The 25,720-nt window shown below is 38.8% G+C and overlaps 1 protein-coding gene across 1 annotated transcript in view; it reads right to left on the bottom strand.

The window, feature by feature from the left end:
- The window catches only part of MARCHF6 (membrane associated ring-CH-type finger 6), a 78,924-nt gene that overhangs the window by 46,614 nt on the left and 6,590 nt on the right, over positions 1 to 25,720 (bottom strand). The window contains exons 2-5 of the mRNA XM_066243586.1: positions 16,386 to 16,482; positions 15,512 to 15,585; positions 12,024 to 12,167; positions 4,701 to 4,773 (exon numbers count right to left, since the gene is read on the bottom strand). Of these exons, the coding sequence (XP_066099683.1) occupies positions 4,701 to 4,773; positions 12,024 to 12,167; positions 15,512 to 15,585; positions 16,386 to 16,482 (388 nt within the window). The remainder of the gene's footprint in view (positions 1 to 4,700; positions 4,774 to 12,023; positions 12,168 to 15,511; positions 15,586 to 16,385; positions 16,483 to 25,720) is intronic.

Here is a 25,720-nt window from a genome sequence, read left to right as displayed (position 1 = left end):
ACTACAAGTACACCAAAAGTACATTAGTTCCTCAACAAATTCAGATAGACAAAAACAGTTCCCTTATAATCACATGAAAATTAATGGAGCATTACAATACTGACAAGCTTTTTGTTTTTTTGCTCTCTGAAGGAGCTTATCCTTCCCTATTCCATGTTTGCTTTCTGAATAATTCAAGGATAACTCAAGAATCTTGGTAGCATTTGGAAATCTGTCATAATGGAATAACTCTTTTTCCTCCATGGAAAACCTAAGTAAGGGTCAATTTGGGAGATCTCAATCTAGCAGCTCCAAACTTAACTGATGTGGCATTCAGCTATTATCTGGACTATACCCTGGATCAAAAGAGGAATCTTAACCACTCCCTTGCTGAAAAACAGCCCAAACCATTATAACTTTGATAGGTTGAAACTAAATTACCCACCCCCCTTCTCTACTCCTTCCTTACCCTCTGCAATAAAAACAACTTGTTGTAGATTTTAAATGACAGGCTCTTTGTACTTTTCCCTCACACCTTAAATCTAGGCTGGTTTTATAAACTGCATGGACCAGAGGTGATGTTGCCCATGGTCCAGTGCCTAGAAGAGAGCTTGCTAGCTTCCACTCACCCTTTTAGAATGCTGTCCTGAGACATGATGTGAAAAAAACCCACTAGCATTCTGGAAGGTGAGAGACCACATGAAAGAGAACCAAGGTACTCCAGCTGGGCCATCTTAGACCATCCAACAGCAGTGAAACAAATGAGTAACCAAGGCAAGCCCAATAGATAAACTCATCAGCTGAGCCCAGCCCAAACTGCTAACTCGCCAGAATTATGAGCAAATAAAATGGCTATGCTATTGTTTTGTCCTGATCAGATAGTTTAGTTTGTTAGCGCATCATCTTGATTGATGCACAGAGGTTGCCGGTTTGGTCCCTAGTCAGGACACATACAGAAACAGTTTGATGTTTCTGTGTCTCTCTCTCTGTCCCTCCTCCTTTCTCAAAAAAAAAAAAAAAAAAAAAAATCAATGAATAAATTTTTAAAATAAAATGAAATGGCTATTTAATTTTAAGTCACTAAGTTTTAGAGACAGTACTATATATTTTGAAGCAATAGTTAACTGATACGCTATGCCTAGAAATGACCTGAGGAACTGAACTACAGAGTATGTAACAACTACTATGCTGTTAAGAAATTTAAAGTATGCCCTGGCCAGATAGATCGTTGGTAAGAGCATCATCTCAATTCGCAGAGGTTGCCAAGTAGATTCCCAGTCAGGGCACATAAACATCAGTCTCTCTACCTCTCTCTCCCTGCCTTCCCCTCTCTTTAAAATCAATAAAAAACTTTTCTTTAATGTAAGTAAGAAGAGGGGGAGACAGACAGACTCCTGCATGTGCCCAGACCGGAATCTACCTGGCAAGTTCCGTCTGGGGCCATGCTCTGTCCACCTGGGTCCATGCTCACAACCAAGCTATTTTATGCCTGAGGAAGAGGTTCCACAGAGCCATCTTCAGCACCCAGGGCCAATGTGCTCGAATCAACAGAGTCATGGCTGTGGGAGAAGAGAAAGAGAGAGAAGAAGAAGGGAGGGAGAAGCAGATGGTTGCCTTTACTGTGTGCCCTGACCGGGAATCGAACGCAGGACTTCCATATGCCAGGTCAATTGCTCTATCACTGAAGCAAATAGCCAGGGCCATAAATAAATTTTTTTTAAAAATTTAAAGTAAAATGTCAAAAATAAAATTATAGAGAAAATGAAACTATTAAGGAAAAAAGTAGTTTAGTTACAAGTGTTTTCAGAAAAAAATGGCTCAATTTTTCAAATTGTAAACAACAGCATAGGATTATAAAACCAAACATGTTTACAATTTCTTTCAACTATTCACACCACACCTCCAGAATTTCTCTCATGAGAATGAGTAGTCTCATAAAGGCAATTCTGGTGGCCCACTAACCAATAAGGTCAGAAAGGAAAGGGGCATCTGCCCAACATAAGATAAGCCACAGTGAGCTTTTGTGGTGATTTTGCTATACGTTAACCTAGTGCTTAAAATTCGCATGGAATTTTTACATATATTTGCGAATTTCATCTTTGATCCATCCAAGTCCCTGAGGCACAATTTTTCTCATTTTACGGAAGAGGAAATTAGGCTTCAGAATGGTCAATAATTTGCCCCAAAACTGGCAAATACAGCAACTTTTTTATTTCAATGTCAGAGTTTCTTCTGTTACAACCAGCTACCTCAGTGCATCACCTAAGTGAGCACATCTGCCCAACAAATGATATTCAATGGCTCCACCAAGAAATAAAGGTGGTAGGAAAGCAGAGTACCACCTTGTTGATCAGGCACTTTCACTGATATGGCTTCCATAAACATCTATTTTATATATAGCCAAAGCCTACAAATTTAAACTGTGGTAAATATTAACATATTTAGCCATTTAAAACAAACCATTAAAAAAGTAATATAACTCTGCTTTATTAAGCAACACAGATGCGTATTCAAGTCACATTTTCTAGACAACTGAGATATTGATTTGCCACTACACTGTACTCTCTAAAACTACAATATTTGGAATTTTAGTTCTGAACAAATGGAACAAGACTTCCCAGCTTGAAATGGTTCTTTTATTGGTTTACAGACATTAAAATATAACTTCTATCACTCTCAGAAGTCACCCTTGCTTTTTTCTAACCATCCTCACAAATTCTAATATGGTTGTTTCATATATAATTCCTAGATGAAAGCTAGATGCAAACTATGTTTTCTACAGAGGCTCAATGAACAATGGCTAAGCCATTTAAGACTGATTTTTCTTGCATCTATACTAAGACTGTTCTGGATGGCCAAAATTAAAATCTGATGTCTAGAAACAGGAATGTTGTCCAATTTGTTTCTACTGCATCCACTTCACAGAACTGTATTTTTATACAAAAAGGTATCTTCTTACACCATTTCCAACTTTGAACTGTGTCAAATTACTGCTTCTCATTTTTATCATGGCCACAGCCGTTAGTGCCCTAATTTCAAGGCCCCTGTCTACTTCTAAATATTAATCAAAGCTGTTCTTCAATAAATTTAAAAAAAAATTCTAACGTAAATAAGATTCAAAACCTTTTATATTATCTATTCCCTAAACTGCCAAACGAAGACATAACTCGCCCATTCTAGCCAAAAGAATATAGAACAAGCAAGTAGATGTGTTGCAGACATATCTAATGTTTCTAGGTATTTTCAACCATGATTAAAATTACACCGACAGGCCCTGGCTGGTTGGCTCAGTGGTAGAGTGTTGGCCTGGCGTGCAGGAGTCCCAGGTTCGATTCCCGGCCAGGGCACACAGGAGAAGCGCCCATCTGCTTCTCCACCTTTCTTCCTCTCCTTCCTCTCTGTCACTCTCTTCCCCTCCCGCAGCCAAGGCTCCACTGGAGCAAAGTTGGCCCAGGCACTAGGGGTGGCTCTATGGCCTCTGCCTCAGGCACTAGAATGGCTCTGGTTGCATCCGAGCAATGCCCCAGATGGGCAGAGCATTGCCCCCTAGTGGGCATGCCGGGTGGATCCCAGTCGGGCGCATGCGGGAGTCAATCTGACTGCCTCCCTGTTTCCAACTTCAGAAAAATTAAAAAATAAAAAAAAAAAATACACCGACACAGAGACTTAAAAGACCTCCTCCTCAATTTCTTCCATATCAGAAAATGTAACATGCTCTCCTGTTTTTTTAGTTGTCATGTAGCTTATTTGGATGGTGCTATATTCTGAATGCTTCTGTTCCACAAGAGTCTAACATTACTCTTTGCGTTTACTGACACAAGGATCAGAACCCTAAGGGCAGTTGGGCACAAAAGAAGATTTAGCAAATATATGTATAATCTTTTGCAGGTTTAATATTCTAATAAACTTGATATAGTTCATCATTTATGGTGTTTCTAATTCTGACATCAGTAATAAATAAACACAGCTTTCCAAAAAAATGCAGTTGCAATGCTTAATGTCAAATTAAGATACAGCAAAATGACTCTGGCCAGTTGACTCAGTAGACAGAACATTAGCCCAGCATGCAGACACAGATGTCTGGGTTCGATCCCTGGTCAGGGCACACATGAGAAGCGACCATCTGCTTCTCTTCCTCTCCCTCTCCCCCTTCTCTCACTCTCGACTGGTTCAAGCAGCAGCCCCAGCCACTAAGGACAGCTCAGTTAATTCAAACCCCAGAAGGCGGTTGCCGGGTGAATCCCATTGGGGCATACGCGGGAGTCTGTCTCCCTGTCCCCTCCTCTCACTTAAAAAAAATAAGATAAAATAAAGATACAGCAAAACAACTTTAGTGAAATTTTTCGAGTTCATATTGTAATAATCACAAAATATTTTAAGAATAAATTTGAATTCAAATGTCTATATTGCTAAAAACACATTTAAATAAACTCGCAGCATGTGAACATAACAGTATATATCACACACTGCATGATAGCCTATTTAACAAGCCATTCTACCATTACAAAACAATCTTTTAAGACAGGTATGTTTTAAGACAAACAGCATTTATATGTATGTCAGCTACTTCTGTAGCTATAAATGTTAGACTAAAGATATAAATTTGTATTTGTACTCAGAACAAAAACCTTTTCAAATTATAACAGAAATAAATATGTGGAGAGAAAAACAAGCACCATCTACATTATGCAGCCTTCCACCATCACAAGGTTCATACTCACGTGGACAGCATGTCCAGTGGCAGTGTCAGTAGTGAGCTCACAGAGCCAGTAAACAAGCACTTGTAGATGCGGCCTACCAAAACAGGACACAATGATACACAGTTATAACTCTTGTCATGAATCACACAGTTGCTCAATTAAAGAGGTCAAGTAGAATACAATGAATACCACTAAAATAAACATTCAGTCTTTGTAAGGTTGAGTCTTAAAATATTAAATTTTTAAAAAATGGTCAAGCATAAAAATAGTGTCAGTGAATAATGTTACATAAAAATGTTTAAAGTTTAGTTTAGATTCTCGATTCACTTGCTTGTTTTTATTAAATGAGTTTAAATGTCTGAAAGAGAAAAAAAAATCTAAAGTCAAAAACATCTCCAAAATTACAATATGGAGAATCTTTTTTTTAACCTAGAATTCTAAAATTAATTTAATCTGCTCATGAATTAAAGATTTTCAGTTTCTGGAGTATACATTTTGGAAATTAAAAGGACCTCTCAATAGAGTACATGCTCCAATGCCATGAACAACAAACTAACAACCTTTTTTCTTTTTTTAACAACCATTTTTTAAAAACACAGGTTCGGCCCTGGCAGGTTGGCTCAGCAGTAGAGCGTCGGCATGGCGTGTGGAAATCCAGAGTTCGATTCTCAGTCAGGACACACAGGAGAAGCATCCATCAGCTTCTCCACCCTTCCCCCTCTCCTTCCTCTCTATCTCTCTCTTACCCTCCCACAGCCAAGGCTCCATTGGAGCAAAATTGGCCTGGGCGCTGAAGACGGCTCCATGGCCTCCACCTCAGGCGCTAGAATGGCTCTGGCGGCAACAGAGCAATGCCCAGATGGGCAGAACATCGCCCCCTGGTGGGCATGCCACGTGGATCCCGGTCAGGCGCATGCGGGAGTCTGTCTGACTGCCTCCTGTTTCCAATTTCAGAAAAATACAAAAAAATAAAAAAGTAAACACAGGTTCAAAGATCCTCTAAAAGAGAAAACCTTAAATCTATCCACGAAGGGAAAAGATAATGTATGGGTGAATCACAGCCATCATCCCATTACTCTCTTAGAAAAGGTAGGAATAAATTTGGAAACGGGCTAAGAGAAAACAGCTGGAATTTTCTTTCAAACCAGAATTTGTATATCAACTTAAACATTTCCTATAGCCTTGTATCAGAAATTTTCAGTGACTTCAGTGTCTGTTTTCAAAAGCCAAGTCAAAATGAAATGGTAGGAAAAGATTTCTGTAATACAAATTACTTACATATAAGTACAACGTAAAACTGACAACAAACCACATCTGTAGATTGGAAAATGGATTCATAAATGATAGGCCTCCTTATTATATAGTTTTATGTATTCTTTAAAAAATATGGTAGTTCAACATGTACTTACATGGAAAAACAGCCAAGGTACATTGCTAACTTAAAGGAAAAAAGTTACAGTATGTACTGTGTGATATAATTTAAATTTTAAGCGTGTATTGTCTGTGTGTAAACAAGTCAGAACAGAAATCAGCTTGTTAACTGTGTTACTCAAATATCCTAAATCCTTACTTAATTTTTGATTATCTGAATCTTCCGGTTTGGGAGAGGTATTTAGTCTTCCACCATAATTGTGAATGCTTTACACAGTTCTTAAGCCGTTTTCTTAAGTTTTATTTTCTTAGTGGACTATACCAGTGGTTTTCAACTGCGGGTCAGCAGTTGAACACTGGACCGCAGTTGAAAAACACTGGACTATACCTTTTATTAATAAATATAATGCTTTCCCCCATTTAAGGCTTTTCACCTTAAATGTATCTGACCGATTAAATACTCTCCCTGCATTTTGTTAGCATTTCCTACCAAATCCCTCTAGCGTTAATCTCAGCTGATTTGTACTTATCTTACCGTGCAACTCTTAAATGTACACAATTGTGAGGCTCTATCTTACAAAAGAGAAATTAAACCCTTTGATCACAGATGCTGCAATCTTATCCTTTCCTCTCTTTTATTTCCCTCCCTTTACCATCTCTTTCTGTTTCAAGTTGTACTTTATACATTTTATTTATTGTTTCTTATTCCCACACCCCAGGATAAAAACTGATCTCTTATTGCTATTCTTCTAGCAGTTATCTTTTTGTTTTGTTTTGTTACTTTTATTAAGGTAAAATTTACATAAAAACTTAAGTATATGTCTGGGTAAATTTTTATATATGTATATATCTAGATAACTGCTACCCAGATCAAGATATACAACATTTCTAGTCCCCAGAAGGCTCCCTCAATCCCTTCGCAGTCATCATCTCTGGCAAAATGTAACCACTACTCTAATCTCTATTACCATAGACCAGTTTGGCCTAGTTTTAAATTTCACATAGCCTGACTTGTGGTGGTGCAGTGGATAACACATCAACCTGGAATGCTGAGGTAACTAGTTCAAAACCCCAGGCTTACTCAGTCAAGGCACATATAAGAAAAACTACAAGTTGATGCTTCCACTCCACCCCTACACTCAGCTTTCTCTCTCTCTCTCTCTCTCAAATCAATAAATAAAACTTTTTGAAAATGCTTAGTAAAGTTCACATAAATGCAATCATACAATTCAAACTCTTTTGTGCCTAGCTTCTTTTCCTCAAAGAAGTAAAATTCACCCATGTTATTCCACACCACAAGTCAGCCTTTTCACTGCTATGTAATATTCCACTGTGTTAGATAAATCACAGTGTATCCATTCTACTATTGTTAATAGGCCTTTGGGTGGTCCCAGTTTTTAACAACTACTAATAAAGCTGCTATGATCATTCTTACACGTGTCTGTTAGTGGACACAAGGCTCTCAGTTCTTTTACCTATATTCCCAGGAATGTAAAAGCTGCATCCTAAGATATTTGTAATATTTAGCACTGGTTTTTCCAAAGTGGTTAAACCAGGCATGGCCAACATACGGCCGGCAGGTCAGATCTGGCCGCGTAGTGAGTTTATGCGGCCAGTGATTAAATTTTTAATATTCTCCGCTACTTTAAAATCTCAGCTACACAGAAGCGGAAGCATCTTTGATTATTGGAAATTGAGATATTTAAAAAGAGCGATACGCGGAAAAGAATTCCGCATGTGACTAACCTAGGGTTAACTTCCAATAATTGGTCGAATGGATTCTCGATACTTCTTTCCTTATTTTTAAAAAAAATTCCATTACAGATTTACAACTTATGTACTCATCTGTACTCAATATGAACTGTTTGACGTTTAGCAGCGATGTGCAACTCACATTCTTTTAGGCAGAGTTTGCCAATGCACACCCAAGGTCAAACAATTCGTATTTTTGTGGTCAAGTGTAATGAGTCAAGTGGCATTGTAGCATAGACAATAGCTGCAGTTGATAACTGAAAACGTGTCCATGCTGTTTGTAAAACGAAATAATTGTTTTATTTTCGATATAACCCCTTCAAGCTCATTCTATTAATTAAATATTGTTTCAATCTATTGCAATACAGTTTGGATATTTATACGGTATGTAGTTATATTTTTATTAAAATAATATTGTATATTAAAATTTTTTCACTCACATTTATTCATAAACAAAGTACATAATAAAATTTTGTGTACTTAAATCATTTTTGTATTTAATATTTTTTTATTTTAATATTTCATCCGGCCCATGAAAAAAGTTTTCTTTCTAATCTGGCCTGGGGGCAAAAACTGTTGGCCATGCCTGGGTTAACCTACTCCCACCATCAATGTACACAACATTTTCCAGATGCTCTACATTCTAAGAAACATTTGGCATTGTCTCATCTTTTAATTTTAGCCATTCTTAGTAAGTAGCAGTATCTTCCTGTGCAGTTATTTCCCTAATAACCAATGATGTTGAGCACAGCACCTTTCCCTGTGTTTACTGGCTATCTAAACTTTCCAGAAACACCTGCTCAAATCTTCTGTCCATGTGTGTGTTTTTCCAAAGTTAGACACAGGAGGCAATCAGACAGACTCCCACATGCGCCTGACCAGGATCCACCTGGCATACCCACCAGGGGGCGATGCTCTGCCCATCTGGGGTGCTGCTCCATTGCAGCCTGAGCCATTCTAGCACCTGAGGCAGTGACCATGAAGCCATCCTCAGTGCCCAGGCCAACTTGGCTCCAATGGAGCCTTAGCTGTGGGAGGGTAAGAGAGAGACAGAGAGGAAGGAGAGGGGGAAAGGTGGAGAAGCAGATGGGTGCTTTTATTGTGTGCCCTGCCAGGGAATCAAGCCTGGGACTTCCACACGCTAGGCCGATGCTCTACCGCTGAGCCAACCGGCCAGGACCTTCTGTCCACTTTTTAACTGCGTTGTCTACTTTTTCTTACTAATTTACAGGAATGCATTATATACTCTAGATACAAGTCCTTTTTGTTGGATATGTATATTGCAAATATCTTCTCTCCCACTGTGTTATGCCTTTCTCTCTTAAAGATATCTGGGCATGAACAAAGTTCTTAATTTTAATTAAAGTCCAATTTATCAGAATTTAATTTGGTGGTAATTCTATACTGTTTTAGAAGGGTTTTGGGGGTTTTTTTGGTTTTATACATTCAGGCAAATGATCCATCTCAAATTAACTTTTGAGCAAGGTGAGATAATTATATGGTTCATTTCACCCATGTGGCTATCCAGTTGATATATCATTTACTGAAAAGATAATCTTTCCTCCACTGAACAATGGTGGCACTTCTGTTGTTAACCAGGCAACGATGCAGGTGTAGATCTACTTCTGAAGTCTATTCGGTTACCCCTACATTTTTAATGCACAGTTAATACTATATTTTCCTATATACATTTAGTGCATCTATAATCTCCCACAAATAAGACAAACAGCTTAAAAAGCTCTCATTTCTATCCTCCCCTCATAATTTCTTCCATGGTGAGATCATCTAGAATTTTGGTTCCAGGCTGTTAGCTAAAAATTATTTTTAAATTACTAAATCTAGATAATTGTAGATTAATTATAAATTAATATAATTTTGATTTAGCTATAAGACGTACTTGTTTCTTTGTAGCTATAAGACGTACTTGTTTCTTTGTAGCTCATACCTCTCTCCTTGATTCCCTGCTCATTTTAGGCAAGTATATTCTCAAACACATAAACATGAATAGTTTGAGGTGACAAACTTTCTAAGCCCTTGCATCTATTAAAATGTATGTATACTGCCCTTCCATCTGAGAATAATTTATGGATAGAAGACTTTTAGGTTCAAAAGTTTTATCTTATAGCACTCAATTTGAAGTTTCTGCTGTCTTCTAGTTTCAACAAAAAAAATGCTGGTTTTAAATCTGATGTTAGTTTTATTTTCCTTATTCTGTGGGATAATCTGGAAGCATAACCTCCATATAACACCCTATTCAGTACTGGAAAACTTCAGAATGTATTTAGGTTTTTGAGTATCTTCCATTTATCACAGTCAGCTCTCTCTTTCAATCTATGAGGTGCCTATTATTTCCTCATCTCCCTTACCTCTTCCACCTTCTGGAACCACTTATTGGACAGATACTGATGAAAACTTGATGTAGTGCCATTCTCAGTTTTTTCTCCTCATACTTTCAACTTCTTGTCTCTTTCAGTTATATCCTACAGAACTCCTTGCTCAATCTTTTAGTTTTTTAGTTTTGTTTTGTTTTTGTATTTTTCTTAAGTTGGAAACGGGGAGGCAGTCAGACAGACTCCCGCATGCGCCCGACCGGGATCCACCCGGCATGCCCACCAGGGGGCGATGCTCTGCCCATCTTGGGGCATCGCTCTGCCGCAATCAGAGCCATTCTAGCGCCTGAGGCAGAGGCCATAGAGCCACCCCTAGCGCCTGGGCCAATTTTGCTCCAGTGGAGCCCTGGCTGCGGGAGGGGAAGAGAGTGACAGAGAGGAAGGAGAGGGGGAAGGGTGGAGAAGCAGATGGGCGCTTCTCCTGTGTGCCCTGGCCGGGAATCGAACCCGGGACTCCTGCACGCCAGGCCGAGGCTCTACCACTGAGCCAACCGGCCAGGGCCTCAATCTTTTAGTTTATTAATTCACTATTCTACAGTAGTACCTACTCTACCAATTTTTTGTATCTCCCAAGATTCATTTTCATAAATGAGCGATTTTATTTTATTTTAAGGAAACGAGAATATTAATTATATTTATATTCAAAAATGTTGTTTGCATTTAACTTAAAAGAAACATATCTATATACTTTGGCACCATATACCCATCTCCATGTCTTCCAGAACAAGAAGGAACCCAAAAGGTATCAATGAAGGGTTAGTATACCAACCTCCCTGAACGCCTCCTGTATTTGAAAGATAAGCCTCCCCAATTATTCAGGACTATATAATACGTGAGTAACTTTTAAAAGGGGGGTGAGAATCTCAAAAGAACCCATGTTTTGCAATCCTAGAAAGCTCTAACAAACTCTAAGGAATAAAATTAAGTTACTTCCAACTATGGTTTTATTTTACTTTTTCAATTCTTTCATAACTTTCTTTAATAACCTCTGTATGCTCTATTTTTCTTTACTACATTCATTCAAGAAACTGACTTGTTAAAAAATATTTAATTCAGGTGAACGCTTCCTAATGCGATTTTTCTAATATATGACATTATAATATCAAATAGTTAAATATAATTCAAATAAAAACATGATATAATACTCCTCTATATATACTGCTCACAAAAATTAGGGGATATTTCAAAATGAATAGGAACTGATAAAAAAAGCATTTGAGGCCCTGGCTGGTTGGCTCGGTGGTAGAGCGTTGGCCTGGCGTGCGGGAGTCTCGGGTTCGATTCCCGGCCGGGGCACACAGGAGAAGCGCCCATCTGCTTCTCCACCCCTCCCCCTCCCCTTCCTCTCTGTCTCTCTCTTCCCCTCCCGCAGCCAAGATTCCATTGGAGCCAAGTTTGCCCGGGCACTGAGGATGGCTCTGTGGCCTCTGCCTCAGGCGCTAGAATGGCTCTGATTGCGGCGAAGCGACACCCCAAATGGGCAGAGCATCGCCCCCTGGTGGGCATGCCGGGTGGATCCCGGTCGGGCGCATGCGGGAGTCTGTCTGACTGCCCTCCCCCGTTTCCAACTTAAGAAAAATACAAAGAAAAAAAAAAGCATTTTATTTTTTATTAAACAAGAACATCAGAAAAGCAAATGACAAGTCAAAGAATGTTGATTATGCCAATGAGATGCAAAACAAACTTATTTCATTAGTGAAAATGCACTGTACAAAAGGCTGAAAGTACTGGAGTATCTGCACGTTCCCTGATCCCCTAATTTTTGTAAGCAGTGTATTAAATAGTTATGCAATATTTAATTAACTCCAACCACAGAGGAATAAATACTCACATGCTGTAAGAGGAACAACTCCCAACCATGCAAAGGCCACAAGTGTATAATGAAACCAATATCGTATTGCAGTGCCAATACTTGTAACCAGTCCAGCAAATATGTCTTGGATTGGAAGCCGTGAAGGCATATCTGGGGAATAAACTATGATAGGAAAAAAAGACATATAATCTTGTGAAGACTGAAAAATAGCTTATTTCATATATATAATATAGGCATATAAACATCTTAACTTTCAAAATATGAATTACACTCAAATATTTTCCCTATAAAAATTAATCAACTCCTTATAATAATACATTTACATAGAAGCCAACAAAAGATTTCTGAGCAGAAAAAAGATTCAAGATAAGTTTGTATCCCTCACTCGTCACCAAGAACTTCATGAAAAGTTAATTTATACATATTTTAGCACTCAAAAATACTTGTCTGGTTTCCTAAATTATAAAAGATCAAATAAAGCGAACAGGAGTGAAAGGTGAAGCTGATGGCATGTCATCAAGAATAAAACCCTCCTTCCAAATACAAGCCTTAGACACAGTACTCAAAAAGCAAAAAACAGTCTGCAGTGGATCCATTTATATGTGAAGTGAACAGACAATTGGCATTTATTAGCCACCTACTCCTCAATTTTAGCACATAAATTAACACTGCAAAATGTTGTTCAAAGCACTCAGAAAGAGGTTTTGTCATCTTTTAGAAAGATTTCTTTTGTTAGTGTTTTAGAGAGGTTTCCTTTTTAAATGGTTCCAATGAAAACCACTGCTCTACCACAGGTATCTCTGAAAGAACACAGAAGAATGGCTCTTTTTCCAGTGAGGTCCAAAGAATCGTGATGTATAGTTTTAAAATCAATGCCTTCAATTTATGAGAGCACTATCAGAAAACTTCCCAGGTATAACCATTAGGGAATAAACAATTAACAAACAGCAACTTTTGACAACACACTTACAAAGATCACTTACTTTAAGATACTTGATACAAGGCCCTGCCCGGTTGGCTCAGCAGTAGAGCATCATCAGCCTGGCATGTGGATGTTCCGAATTAAATTCCCAGTCAGGGCAGACAGGAGAAACACACATCTGCTTCTCACCCTTCCCCCCTTCTCTCTCTCTCTCTGTCTCTCTCTCTCTCTCCTTCCCTCCCACTCCTGCAGCCACAACTCGATTAGAGCGAATTGGCATTGGGCACTGAGGATGGCTCCATGGCCTCCGCCTCAGGCACTAAGAAAAGCTCAGTTGCTGAGCAACAGAAGGCCCCAGATGGGCAGAGCATCGCCCCCTAGTGGGCTTGCTGGTGGATCCCCATCGGGGTGCCTATGGGAGTCTTTCTCCGACTCCTTTTCTCTCTCTGAATAAAAAAAAAAAAATTAATACAATAAGATAAAAAGATATTTGATACACAATAGCAAGTCATTAAACCAGTAAATAAAGAGTTTTTGAGAAAGATAAAGAATACAGCATATGGGGGGGTGGGGGGAGGGATGGAGGGAGAGGGGGAGGGGGAGGGGTACAGAGAGAACTGGATGGAGGGTGGCGGAGGACGATCTCTCTTCGGGTGATGGGTATGCAACAGAACTAAATGACAAGATAACCTGGAAATGTTTTCTTTGAATGTATGTACCCTGATTTATTGATATCACCCCATTAAAATAAAAATTTATTAAAATAAAAAAAAAGAATACAGCATATGGCTGTCAAATGAAAACTAAAATGTACTGGCCTCAAAGTAGAAAAGCTAACAAGTATTTCTAATCAAACCTCATGAGATATTTGATTATTTGGTCTCATAAGTTTGCTATACAAAATTAAGCTGCAGAGTTTTTAACCCTACAAAACAAGTAAAGACTATGTAACAACAGAATTGACGTTTGTTTGGTTTTTTTGGATAAAGAAAGCGGAGGTGGGGGGTAGGGGGGACAGGAAGCAAAGCATCAACTCTTAGTACTGTAGTTGCTTCTCACATGTGCCTTGTCCCAGCAAGCCTGGGGTTTTGAACCAACAGCCTCAGCATTCCAGGTCAATGCTTTATCCACTGCACCACTACAGGTTGACATTTTTATGGTGATGAATATAAAGCTCCAAAAGTGAAATTGTAATGACTTTAATAAGTTGTATTCATCACATAAAAACAAATGAAAACTAATACTAATTTGCAGCATTTATATCAGCAGCTCATGATACTTTATTTAAAAAAACATAAACACACAAAAATATTTGGGGGTAAAAGGACAATGTACTGATCCCAGAATAAAAATTATGTTTCAAATCCTGATAGTCTGCCAACACAGTCCTATGATGGTTTACAATGAATAACATTAAATATTAATCAACATGTACAGGAATTATAAAATATAATTAAAATTTTAAAGGCCTGCAAAATATTTACTGTAGGCTTACAAAATATTGAGAGCTTAAAGTCTCATTTAAAAATATGAGTTAAGCCCTGGCCAGGTAGCTCAGTTGGTTAGAGCATCATCCCAATACAGCAAGGTTGTGGGTTCAATCCCTGGTCAGGGTACATATAAGAATCAACCAATGGGGCAGTGGACAGAGTGTCTTCCTGGGACACTGAAGTCCCAGGTTTGAAACCCCGAGTTTGCAAGCTTGAGCACAGGCTGACCAGCTTGAGCATGGGGTCACTGGCTTGAGCATGGTATCATCAACATGACCCTAGAGTTGCTGGCTTGAATCCCAAGGTCGCTGGCTTGAGCAAGGGGTCACTAGCTCAGCTGGAGCCCCTCCAGGCAAGGCACATATGAGAAGCAATCAATAAACAACTGAAATGATGCAACTACGAGGCGATGCTTCTCATCTCTCTCCACACCCCTTTCAAAAAAAAAGAATCAACCAATGAATGCATAAATAAGTGGAACAACAAATCCATGTTTCTTTATTCCTCCCTCCCTCTCTCCCTTCCTCTCTAAAATTCAACACAAAGTTTTTTTAGAGTTAAAACTTTATTATTATTCCAAACTATATACTTTTAACTCAAAAGATTTTCTAAATTTGAACAGTGATATATTTGATAATAGCAAGGCATCATGATATTAATAGTTGTTTTTTTAAAAAAGAACTCTTACATTTTAGAGATATATACAAAAATAGTGGCATTTGCTATATAATAAATAATGACATTTGCTTTAAAAAGGATGAAAAGTAGAGCACAAGAGCACAATTAATGTAAAGGTCTTGGGTTGAAAATGGGTCAGACTGAGTAATGTGTATATGCAGTCTCATTTGAAGACATTTGCATACATTTGAACTTCATAATTAAAAAATAATAAAGAAAAAAAGAAATATCAGAAATTAAAACAATCAACATCTCTCATGTATGTGATAAAAGCTGACATATATTTTAAAAATTATTTTCTAAAATGCTTTAGCAATACTTTCCATTACCATCAAAGATAAACTAAGTTGAAAATAGTTTATACTTGTTAAACACTTTCAGCCCAAGAATGCAGTGAAAACTTCTAAAGAACTTACTTGGTGTGAAAGCAAATCTGTGCTTGCATAATTCACAGTATTCTTTTCGACTGTGTTTCAGCCACTGAACTAAGCTGCAATTATAAATACACTCATAAGTACAGTATTTAGAGCAAGGAAACTTTAAGGTTTCATTAAAAACTGATGTCCTGTTTTATTAAAATATTACATGTCACAGAGCTTTTACAATTTTGAATTTCAAATTTAAAACATTCCAGACTTTTAATAATAAACACCTACTAAGGTAAAGAATAACAGTAAAGATAAAAACAATATGTATTCCTACTATAAAAACAGCTAGATTATTTAAACTGTAATCTCTTCAAAACTAACCGAATAAATATGAATCTCCAAAACATTAACATTGTTGTTAATACTGGTCTGATAACACTGCTATCCTGGGGGCTGGGTCTGAACCCTGGTTCTGTCACTAACTTGCTGGCTGTGTGACTTAGGACAAGTTAACCTTTCTACGCTTCAGTTTCCTCATCTGCATAATAATAATAATAACAAAACAACTCCACTTTATGGTTCTGTTGCAAGAATTAAATGAATAAAGATGTATGAAAGCACTGAGCACTACCTAGCACAAAGCATTTTATAATGTAAGCTATCATTATGCCATGCAAAACTAGAAAATCTTAACACTTCCAATGAAGAAATTAAGCTTTCCATGGTAGAAATAAGAAATACTCACATAGACCTGGAAAACAACATACCAAATGACATGGCACAAAAATAAAGAATATGGGTAATTTCTAAATTTTCACAAAAAATTTTTAAATAATATAGAGTAAGATCACTGAAACAATCCCCCTTTTATGGATGACAAAACTGAAGCTCAGACATAAAATTTTCTAGAAGGATGACTCACCATTCTTGATGGATAAACTTAATACTGCCAGTACATACACAGGGATGATAAAGAGGTTTCTCAGGTGTTCCTTCTGACCGACACACTCTACATATGTCTGTTAATGAAAAGTTGAATTATCTTTGGTTATAATTTTTTAAAAATAACAGACTACCAAAAATTAAAATATTGCATGATAAAGCAAGAAACTATAACTTGGCAAAACATTAATCAACAGCACAGAAAACCAAAGTGTTAAGATAATCAAGTATGTATGTGAAACTAAAAAATTTACTAATACAAAGGTCAATTGTTCTTTTGTATCAGAGCTCTATAAGTATAACAAAGTTGAAAAGGATAGTTTTTATTTAAAACTGCACTCTTCCATAACTAAAAAAATGTTAAGTAGAAACATGCAAAATCAAGTCACCATTAGTATCCTAACAGTTTAAACTTAGTCCTAAATCCATTTCCGTTATAACAGTTTTTACAAAAACATATATAAGGATTTACATAATACAGCAGTGGGCAGCACAGATAGCCCTTTGGCTTGACCACACCCCACCAGAGGGAGTGACAGAAAGGCAAAGAAACACAGCGATTGGGCTTTGTGGGGGAGGGTTACCCCAAGACCAGAAAGATGCCAGGCCAGGGAGAAGAAAGCCACTCGAGGCCACATAAACAAAAGTTACCGGAGCGTATAACTACTAGGTCCGCAGCCAGAGGGCAGCAGCTCATCCCTTACCCTCCTCATCTTTTCACCAGGTGTGTTTCTGGCTGACCGGGTCCACATGGAGGAGTAATCACAGAGAGGGAATCGCAATAGATCCATTCTGCTCACTTATTCTTTATTGCTCCTCCTGCAAGACCACCTACCGAAACCTGATTGCAACTTTCATTTAGACAAGTGGTTGCAACCGCCCGTCTGTGGAGCGGTGCCGGTCCGCCATAAAATTTCGTGCCGGTCCGCGAAAGAGTTAACTAGCCGACCGGCATGAAATCTCTGGCAGACCACTGATTTAAACCATCTTCTCTGCGATCTGCCAGGGTCAACTGCCACCCCTTAGTGGGCAACCTGAGGACAGGCAGTGTGTACAAGGAGCAGGGGCTTAATGCAACCTTTTGATCTACCCGCTCGCTGGGACTTCATCCTCAATGCAGAATAACTGCAATCCAAGCCCACTACTAATGGATTTAACGGGCCCCTGGCACCCGCTGGAGCAGCGTGCGCACGCGGTCCCAGATATTTAAGAGCCTCATAGACTTAACGAATACTCGATATCAGATGAATGCAATTTATCGAAGTTGAGGGACACAGAGCACTTAGCATAGCCTAAATGGTTAACACATATCAATAAGTCAAACAAGTAGGATAAATTTTTTTATAATAAATCAGACAAATCACTCCGCAAAGGAAACGCCACATACTGCCACCCATGGAAGAGCTACCATGTGCCAATCCTGTCCCTGCCAGACTGGGGTGGGAATTGAGTCAAATTAAGCACGGAATCCACCACTGTGCCTTTCATCAGTTCAGCTTTGGAGCCAGACCCTCCAACCATCCAAAGGACTTTGGTTTCCTGGAAACTGACAGGGTTCACGGGAATAATACTGGCGGTTTACACTCTTTATAGTCAGAACTACATGAGACCAGCACCTGTTCAAACCTCCCACTTTCACCTTCGTCCCTGATTAATACAAGCATTCGTGGCAAAAAGCTTTCACTCTGGTACATCTTGCAATGGTCTAAGACTTTGAGTTATAGCTGTTCAATATTAAACACCACAGCATCCCACCTTATCAGCCTCCGCGAAGTTCCAACACAGAAAAAATAGAAATCACACTCACATTCCACGATAGCCAGCGGCAGCACCCAGGCAGCTCACGCCTGTTTTGAGCACTCTAATTTTCCCCAAGTGCACACTTCAGCGTAGGGAAACTCGGCTAAGAGCCAGGAGCGCGTAGAGGCAGGGGGCAGGAATGGGGACTCAGGCTCGCGTGCCATGGACCTGCACCAGAGATCCAAACACTGCAATTGAACTGCACCGAATTCTATACCATGCACTGAAGCCAGGATTACCCCAGCTGCTGGCACCAGATTTGCCATGGAATGGATCCTTCTTAAAAGATTTAAAGTGAACTCATTCCAATTACAGGATCTCAAAGGAGTCCAGCATTGTTTTTCACCATAGCTCTCCCGAGTTGCTATTCAGTAATTCGCGTGTCTACTGCCTTTCTTAGTTAGGATAGTCCATTAGGCTCCTTCTAGGAACCAAACCTGATTTCCTATCACCTGAATTACTAATCACCGCAGCCGTCACCTAAGGAACAATGACTTCCACCTAAAGTAGCTGATAAGACAATGGGATGCTTGATCAAACTTGATTATCTGGAATCACAAGAGCCGGTGCCCTTAGGCATGGATTAGTTCTAGAATTACCACAGGCGCCACAGTAGGAGTTAGGAGTGGAACAAGCGCTCAAAGCCACAGGTAACATCACCCAGAGCCGCAAGTATTTGGGCCGTCCTGGGTTAACTTCAGCGATAAACAACAACGCTACTACTGCAAGACCCACCATGGAGGGTGGGTGGGATGCAAATGTGAGTGGGCCGATCAGATTAGGGGTGAAGCTGTCCCACCTTGTCCTGTTTCCTCAGCCAATTTTCAGGCAGCTGTGGATGTAGGAAGTAGAGCACAGCAGTGACAGCGTGGCAAGAGGTGTTCCGTAGGAAGAACACAGTGCAGAGAAAGACAGTGGGAACACCGTGGTCATGAGAATGAGTCTCCACCTAGCCCTCCATAAAAATGGTAATCGACCTACTGCGAATGCAGCAATAGACTGGGGTAAGATAGGGGTTATCCTTGTTGGCACACTACTGCCAGGAGAATGTAAAAGCTACACTGGAGGAACTACCACATGAGTGTGAAACATATCCAGGGGGGCTGCTCCTATGGTATATGTACCAGCCCCATACGGGGAACTCAACTGCACCTAGCTGGAGGGAGTGTGAAGAGGACCACACAGCAGCCAGCTTGGGGGTCAGGGCTGTTGGAGACACTGAATCTCCACTTTGGGTGACTGAGGCAGGCCCACATTTGAATAAAATGGGATACAGATTTTTCAGAAGACCATGTTCCTTCTGAATGACATACCAACAAACACAAAACTAAGTAAACATAAATCTAAATCAAGCCCCAGGCTCTGCCTAACAGAGTCCAGCTTAGAGAACTGGGACTCACTAAGTGTCTGCAAGGTCAAAACTATTTTTGTTGTAACAGTAAGACACTGTCTGTCTTTTACTATCATTGTCTTGCCAGTGTACAGTGGAGTTTTCCAAATGCTACATGAGACAACTAACTGAATGCAGCCATAGATGAAAAAAAAACCCAGCTGCCTCCCATTAAACAAACATTTAAGAGATTTGTAAATATAAAATAAATCTCTTACCAATATTTCAGATTTAGAATATATATTTTCATTTTAAAAGCTTATATTAACAAAAAAAGCTTATATTAACAGATAATGGATATGTTAAGTGTATTAATATTTCCAATTTTTTTATTTATTTTCTTAGGTAGAAAATAAAAAGTTGTCTTCGTGTTTTTTCTAGTTTTATTGTGCTTCACCTTATTGCACTTTACAGATGTGCTTTTTACAAAATGAAGGCAAAATCCTCCACTATCTAAAAAAGATGACCACTTAATTTATTGTAATACTTACTTTATTACAGGGGTCTGGAACCGAACCCATACTATTTCCAAGGTATGTCTGTACTGAAATTATAAATTGCACAGTAACTCTTTAGTAACAGAAATTTTAGTAACCAAAATTGAACTACAAGTCTGGAAACTTTAAAGAGACTCAAGTAAGTTGCTGCCCTAAGCCTACAGAAGAATCCAGGCCAAAAAGGGTATGAGAATAAAGCTAGTTTCGTATCTGCCCACAAGCAAAAATTCTTCATGTTTTTAAGGGTTCTGAAACCAAAAAGGTTTGAGATCAACTGTTCTATAGTAGTGGTTCCAATATTATTTTTGCTCTTGGAACCTTTGGAGAAAAAAGCAGAATAACTACAGTTCTCTCAAAATATACACACACACAAATTTTTCATAATTTTATCAGGGGCTTCACAAGTCTCCATTGAGTATATAAAAGGAAAGATAAAGGAACAGTAGATATTGCATTGCCTGGCTTTAGAACCATGAAAACATTTTACATAATAAGAATAAATTATTATCAAAATGGAAAATAAGCAACCCCTAAATCAAAAACGAATCAAACAAATGACTCTATTCATATCAGGCTTAACCACCAAAGACAAAATAGTAATATGATCAATCATACATCTCTAGTAGGCTATATTCTAAGACAGAAGGAACTGCAAAGAAATCATAAACAGAATTCAGTAATCATGTATATAACACAATAGTAGTTTTAAACCTTGGAGGATAAAGGCAGTAAGCGGTATAATAGTGGTATTGTGGTTAACCGTTTAAGAAGTTATTTCTTAGAATACATACATATTTACAGATAAAAAGATAGCATATCTGGGATTTGCTTTAAAGTAACCCAAAGTGGGAGGTGGCAATGAGATGAGAGAATTATCGGACATACACTATATCTGTTGAATGTAGATGTTGATTATATGAAGGTGCACTAAAGTATGTAGTCTATTTTGTAAATGTTAGAAACTTTACGTAATAAAACATTTTTTAAATATGCAAAGGTTAAACATGTAATTTTCAATATCACTACCAAGTTTTTTTTAGTTTACTACCAAGTCCAATTTTATCAATATAGTTCTTTTCTTTAGCAAAAGGGCTTAGCATGTGATTTATGTAACACACAAAGTTGAAAATACATATTAGGAATTTTCTAATTTCATTGGTCATGTTTTTAAAAATGTGATAAAACTTTCACTAGCTATATCTTCATCAGAGGAAGAAAGCAGAATCAGATTTAAATATACTGTTCACAAAATTTAGGGGATATTTCAAAAATGAATATGAAGTGATAAAATATCCCCTAATTTTTGTGAGCAGTATAATATCTGTCTCAACAGTTCTAAAAGCCTATTTCTGTGCAAACAACAACCAATTCTAACAAAACCATTTAACCTAAGTGTCTCAAATACGGAATTGATTCTGAAGAACTATATCACAATTTTCTCTTGCAGTATCTGTTTTTTCACGCGTTGATGTGACTAAATGAGTGTTATCTAAGAGCACTTTATGTATAAATATTCCCCTAAAAGGGAAGGCAAAGATTGTTAGTATAAATCAACTAGAATGGTAATAAGCCAGCCATAAAATAATTGTAAGGCAAACATTCTGCTGTTTTGCAGGCCGCCAGCCCTGCTTAGACTGTGTCATGGGCATATACACACCTTATTAGGGAAATGGAGGCCAGAAAAAGCTGCCAAAGAAGCTGCACCTGCTCTTGCTCTATATTCTCAGCTAAAATATCTTTAAATAAAAATCTGTGTGTAGTCTAGAAGGAATGGAAGCTTCTTCCCTGTCAATCCATCTTCCATGAAAAGCTAAAACAAGGCATAAGTTCACAGACCTAAATATTTATTTTGGAAGGATACATGAGAAACTATTGCTACCTTTGGTGGATCAGTGTTGAGAAAAAGAAGTTCTTTCCTTATTTTATATGTGTGATGTCTATAGCACATAATTGTGTGGTATTTTGCTAGCATCTTATTTCTACAATTAATAGTTTCCTGTATACTGATGTTAAAAAACATGTACAAAAATGTTCAGAAAAAAAAAATGTTCAGAGTAGCACTATTCATAATAATACCTCCAAACTGGAAACTACCCAAATTGCTCATCAACAGTAAAAACGGATAAGTAAATCTTGGTATACTCACACAATACTATATGGCAATAAGAATAAACCAACAAATAATTCAGATTTATCATAGAAAGAGTACCAACTACAAATCCACGTTTAAAAAGTTCAAAAAGAAGAAAAACTAACATAGATCATTGTAAGTCAGAACAGAAGAAGGCAATTAAAGACTACATAGAAGAGGACTGAGAGGACTTAAGATTCCAGACCAAGATGAAACTGATGTTCTTCTTCTTCCTGTCAAGTACAGCTAAAAACCAAGGCCATTATACAGAGTGGGGCAAAGCAGGTTTATAGTTGTAAGTACACAGAACACTGATTTTATTCTTGTATTATTATTTATTAATTATTGTATTATTTTATTGTAAACTATGTATTGTATTGTTTACTGTAAACCTACTTTTGCTTCACCCTGAGTGTATATAGAACAAACATAAGACTCTAACACCAGCAAGAAGCCAGGAGCCAGCAAGAAACCACGTGACAGTTCCCTGGATTAGCACTGAGCTTCATATATCCCAGTCTGGTGGAGAGGTGGAAAAGCCAGCAACCAAGAAACACCAACAAGTACAGAAAATTTCCCCCCAAACCCTGCTCTCCCTAGCCAAAGAACCACGAAAAGTACAACTAGCAGAACAAAAAAATTTTAAACAGTAACTGCTGCTGAACCCCAAACACCACAAAAAAATTAAAAATGTAGCCCCAACATCACCTCGGCCAGGCAAGGCTGAATGAACAGTATACTTTGATTCGCTAACTCTATTTCAGTTACTGAGACCCAAGTAAACTATCAAGCAAGTTAATGAGGGAATGAGGATTCAAACTTAATCACCAATCTAGAAGAGTGCTCCTTTCAACTTTATCTACTTCCTCTCCAACATTTTGGTTGTGTGATCAAGTTTTCTTGAAATTTTTTCCACAATTTAATGTCAATATTCTATATATCTTTACTATTTATTCCTCCAACTTTATATATTCTATCAGACAGTAGACTGTCCCCTCTAGCAACACAAACTGCATTACAGAAATAAGGATAAAAATAACTAGCTAATCATTGCAGCTAGGTAACACAGCAGCTAAAGCTGATACATACCACTTTTTTGGCTTTTTTTTTTTTTTTCTGAAGCTGGAAACGGGAGAGACAGTCAGACAGACTCCCGCATGCGCCCGACCGGGATCCACCCGGCACGCCCACCAGGGGCGATGCTCTGCCCCTCCGGGGAGCCACTCTAGCGCCTGGGGCAGAGGCCAAGGAGCCATCCCCAGCGCCTGGGCCATCTTTGCTCCAATGGAGCCTTGGCTGCAGGAGGGGAGGGTGGAGAAGCAAATGGGCGCTTCTCCTGTGTGCCCTGGCCGGGAATCGAACCCGGGTCCCCCGCACGCCAGGCCGATGCTCTACCGCTGAGCCAACCGTCCAGGGCCCTTTTTTGGCCTTTTAGTTTTATTTTATTTTTATTAAATTTATTGGAGTGACATTGCTTAATAAAATTATACAGGTTTCAGGTATACAATTCCATAATATATCATTTGTATGATATGGACTGTGTGTTCACCACCCCAAGTCTAGTCTCATTCCATCACCAGTTATCCCTCTCTCCTTTATGCTCTTCTACCTCCCTCCACTAAGTGAAATCATATGGTTCTTGTCTTTCTCTGCCTGGTTTATTTCATTTAACATAATACTCTCCAGGTCCATCCATGCTGTCCCAAAGGTAAGGTTTCCTTCTTTCTTTCTTTTAAATTTATTTACCGATTTGAGAGAGAGGAATGGAGAGAAATAAATACTGATCTGTTTCTGTATATGTCCTGACCTGGGATTGATCCAGCAATCCCTGAAGAATTACCTGAACGATGCTCTAACCCAGTGCTTTTCAACCTTTTTTGAGCCACGGCACATTTTTTACATTTACAAAATCCTGGGGCACACCACCTACCAAAATGACACAAAATCACACTCTAACTGTTAGAATTTATTTAAAGTTTAAATAAATTACATTTATTAAAAAAAAAGTTAAATAAAAAGGATAACCCCCTCATATATACAGTCCCACGTAACATCCCTCATATATACAGCCCCACGTAACATCCCTTATATATACAGTCCCACGTAACATCCCTCATATATACAGTCCCACGTAACATCCCCTCATATACAGTCCCACTTAACATCCCCTCATCAGTCCCATGTAACCTCATATATACAGTCCCGCTAATAGATACTGGAGCTTTCATCAAGGTTGTGGGTTCAAATCAATTTGGCAAATACTCTCTCTATATAGAGACTGGACAAAATCAATTTTAGAAAATGTTGGGTACTTGTGTAACATCATACATAAGTCCTCAGAGCATCTCTACTGTCAGATTGAGAAGTTTGCTTTCTAGGTAAGGATTCTGATAAATACTAGAGTTCTCCCTGAGGTTGTGGGTTCAAATCCCATGGTCAGCTGGGTGCAGGGGCCTTGGTTCTGTCTGTTTTGATAGTGTATATAGAGATTTGAGCTCTTTAAGAAGATGACCCTTCAGGAGGCCATATACAATATAGATAACATTGTGATGCATTGTATATCACCCTCTGCGGAGGCCTCTTTTAAAAAGAAAAAGGTCAAGTATCTATATACACCATCAGGATAGACATAACCAGCTGAGGCTGAGGCTTCATCTAGTGGTGGCAACATTTACCTCCAGTACTGACCAGGATTAGAAATCGGGGCCATGGGGAGGAGTAGCAGCTTCAACTACTCGCTGTGGCCACACAATGACAAGTGCACGGCAGCCGGGACCTTCCTGGGTGAGGATGAGAGGTGGCCTACCATTGGTTCATCGCTAGTGGTCAGGATGAATCCTAGAAGATGATTGGTCAATGAGCATTCCCTGTGCCTCCACTCTTCCTGTCACTGATAGCTGGAGGGATTGTGAGGGGAATGTTTATGTTCAGATGGAGGCGGCTGGTGATGGTCCGGATAAATAGCCTCCATGGGTCATAGTCTGGGGATCCATGTTTAATTTTCCCACGGCACACCTGACCATGTCTCACGGCACACTGGTTGAAAAACACTGCTCTAACCAACTGAGCTATCTGGCCGGGGCAAGGCTTCCTTCTGTTTTATGGTAGACTAGTATTCCATTGTGCCAATGTACTGCAGTTTCTTTATCTACTCATCTATTGATTAGCACAGGGGTCGGGAAACTTTTTGGCTGAGAGAGCCATGAACACCACATATTTTAAAATGTAATTCCATGAGAGCCATACAACAACCCATGTACCTTACGCACTATCCAATAAAAATTTGGTGTTGTCCCAGAGGACAGCTGTGATTGGCTCCAGCCACCCGCAACCATGAACATGAGTGGTAGGAAATGAATGGATTGTAATACACGAGAATGTTTTATATTTTTAACATTTTTTTTTTATTATTAAAAATTTGTCTGCGGGCCAGATGCAGTCATCAAAAGAGCCACATCTGGCTCGCCAGCCATAGGTTCCCGACCCCTGGAATAGCA

Source organism: Saccopteryx bilineata, chromosome 1, assembly GCF_036850765.1.
Source record: "Saccopteryx bilineata isolate mSacBil1 chromosome 1, mSacBil1_pri_phased_curated, whole genome shotgun sequence".
Lineage (NCBI taxonomy): Eukaryota > Metazoa > Chordata > Mammalia > Chiroptera > Emballonuridae > Saccopteryx > Saccopteryx bilineata.
This window is presented reverse-complemented; position numbering and strand designations above follow the sequence as displayed.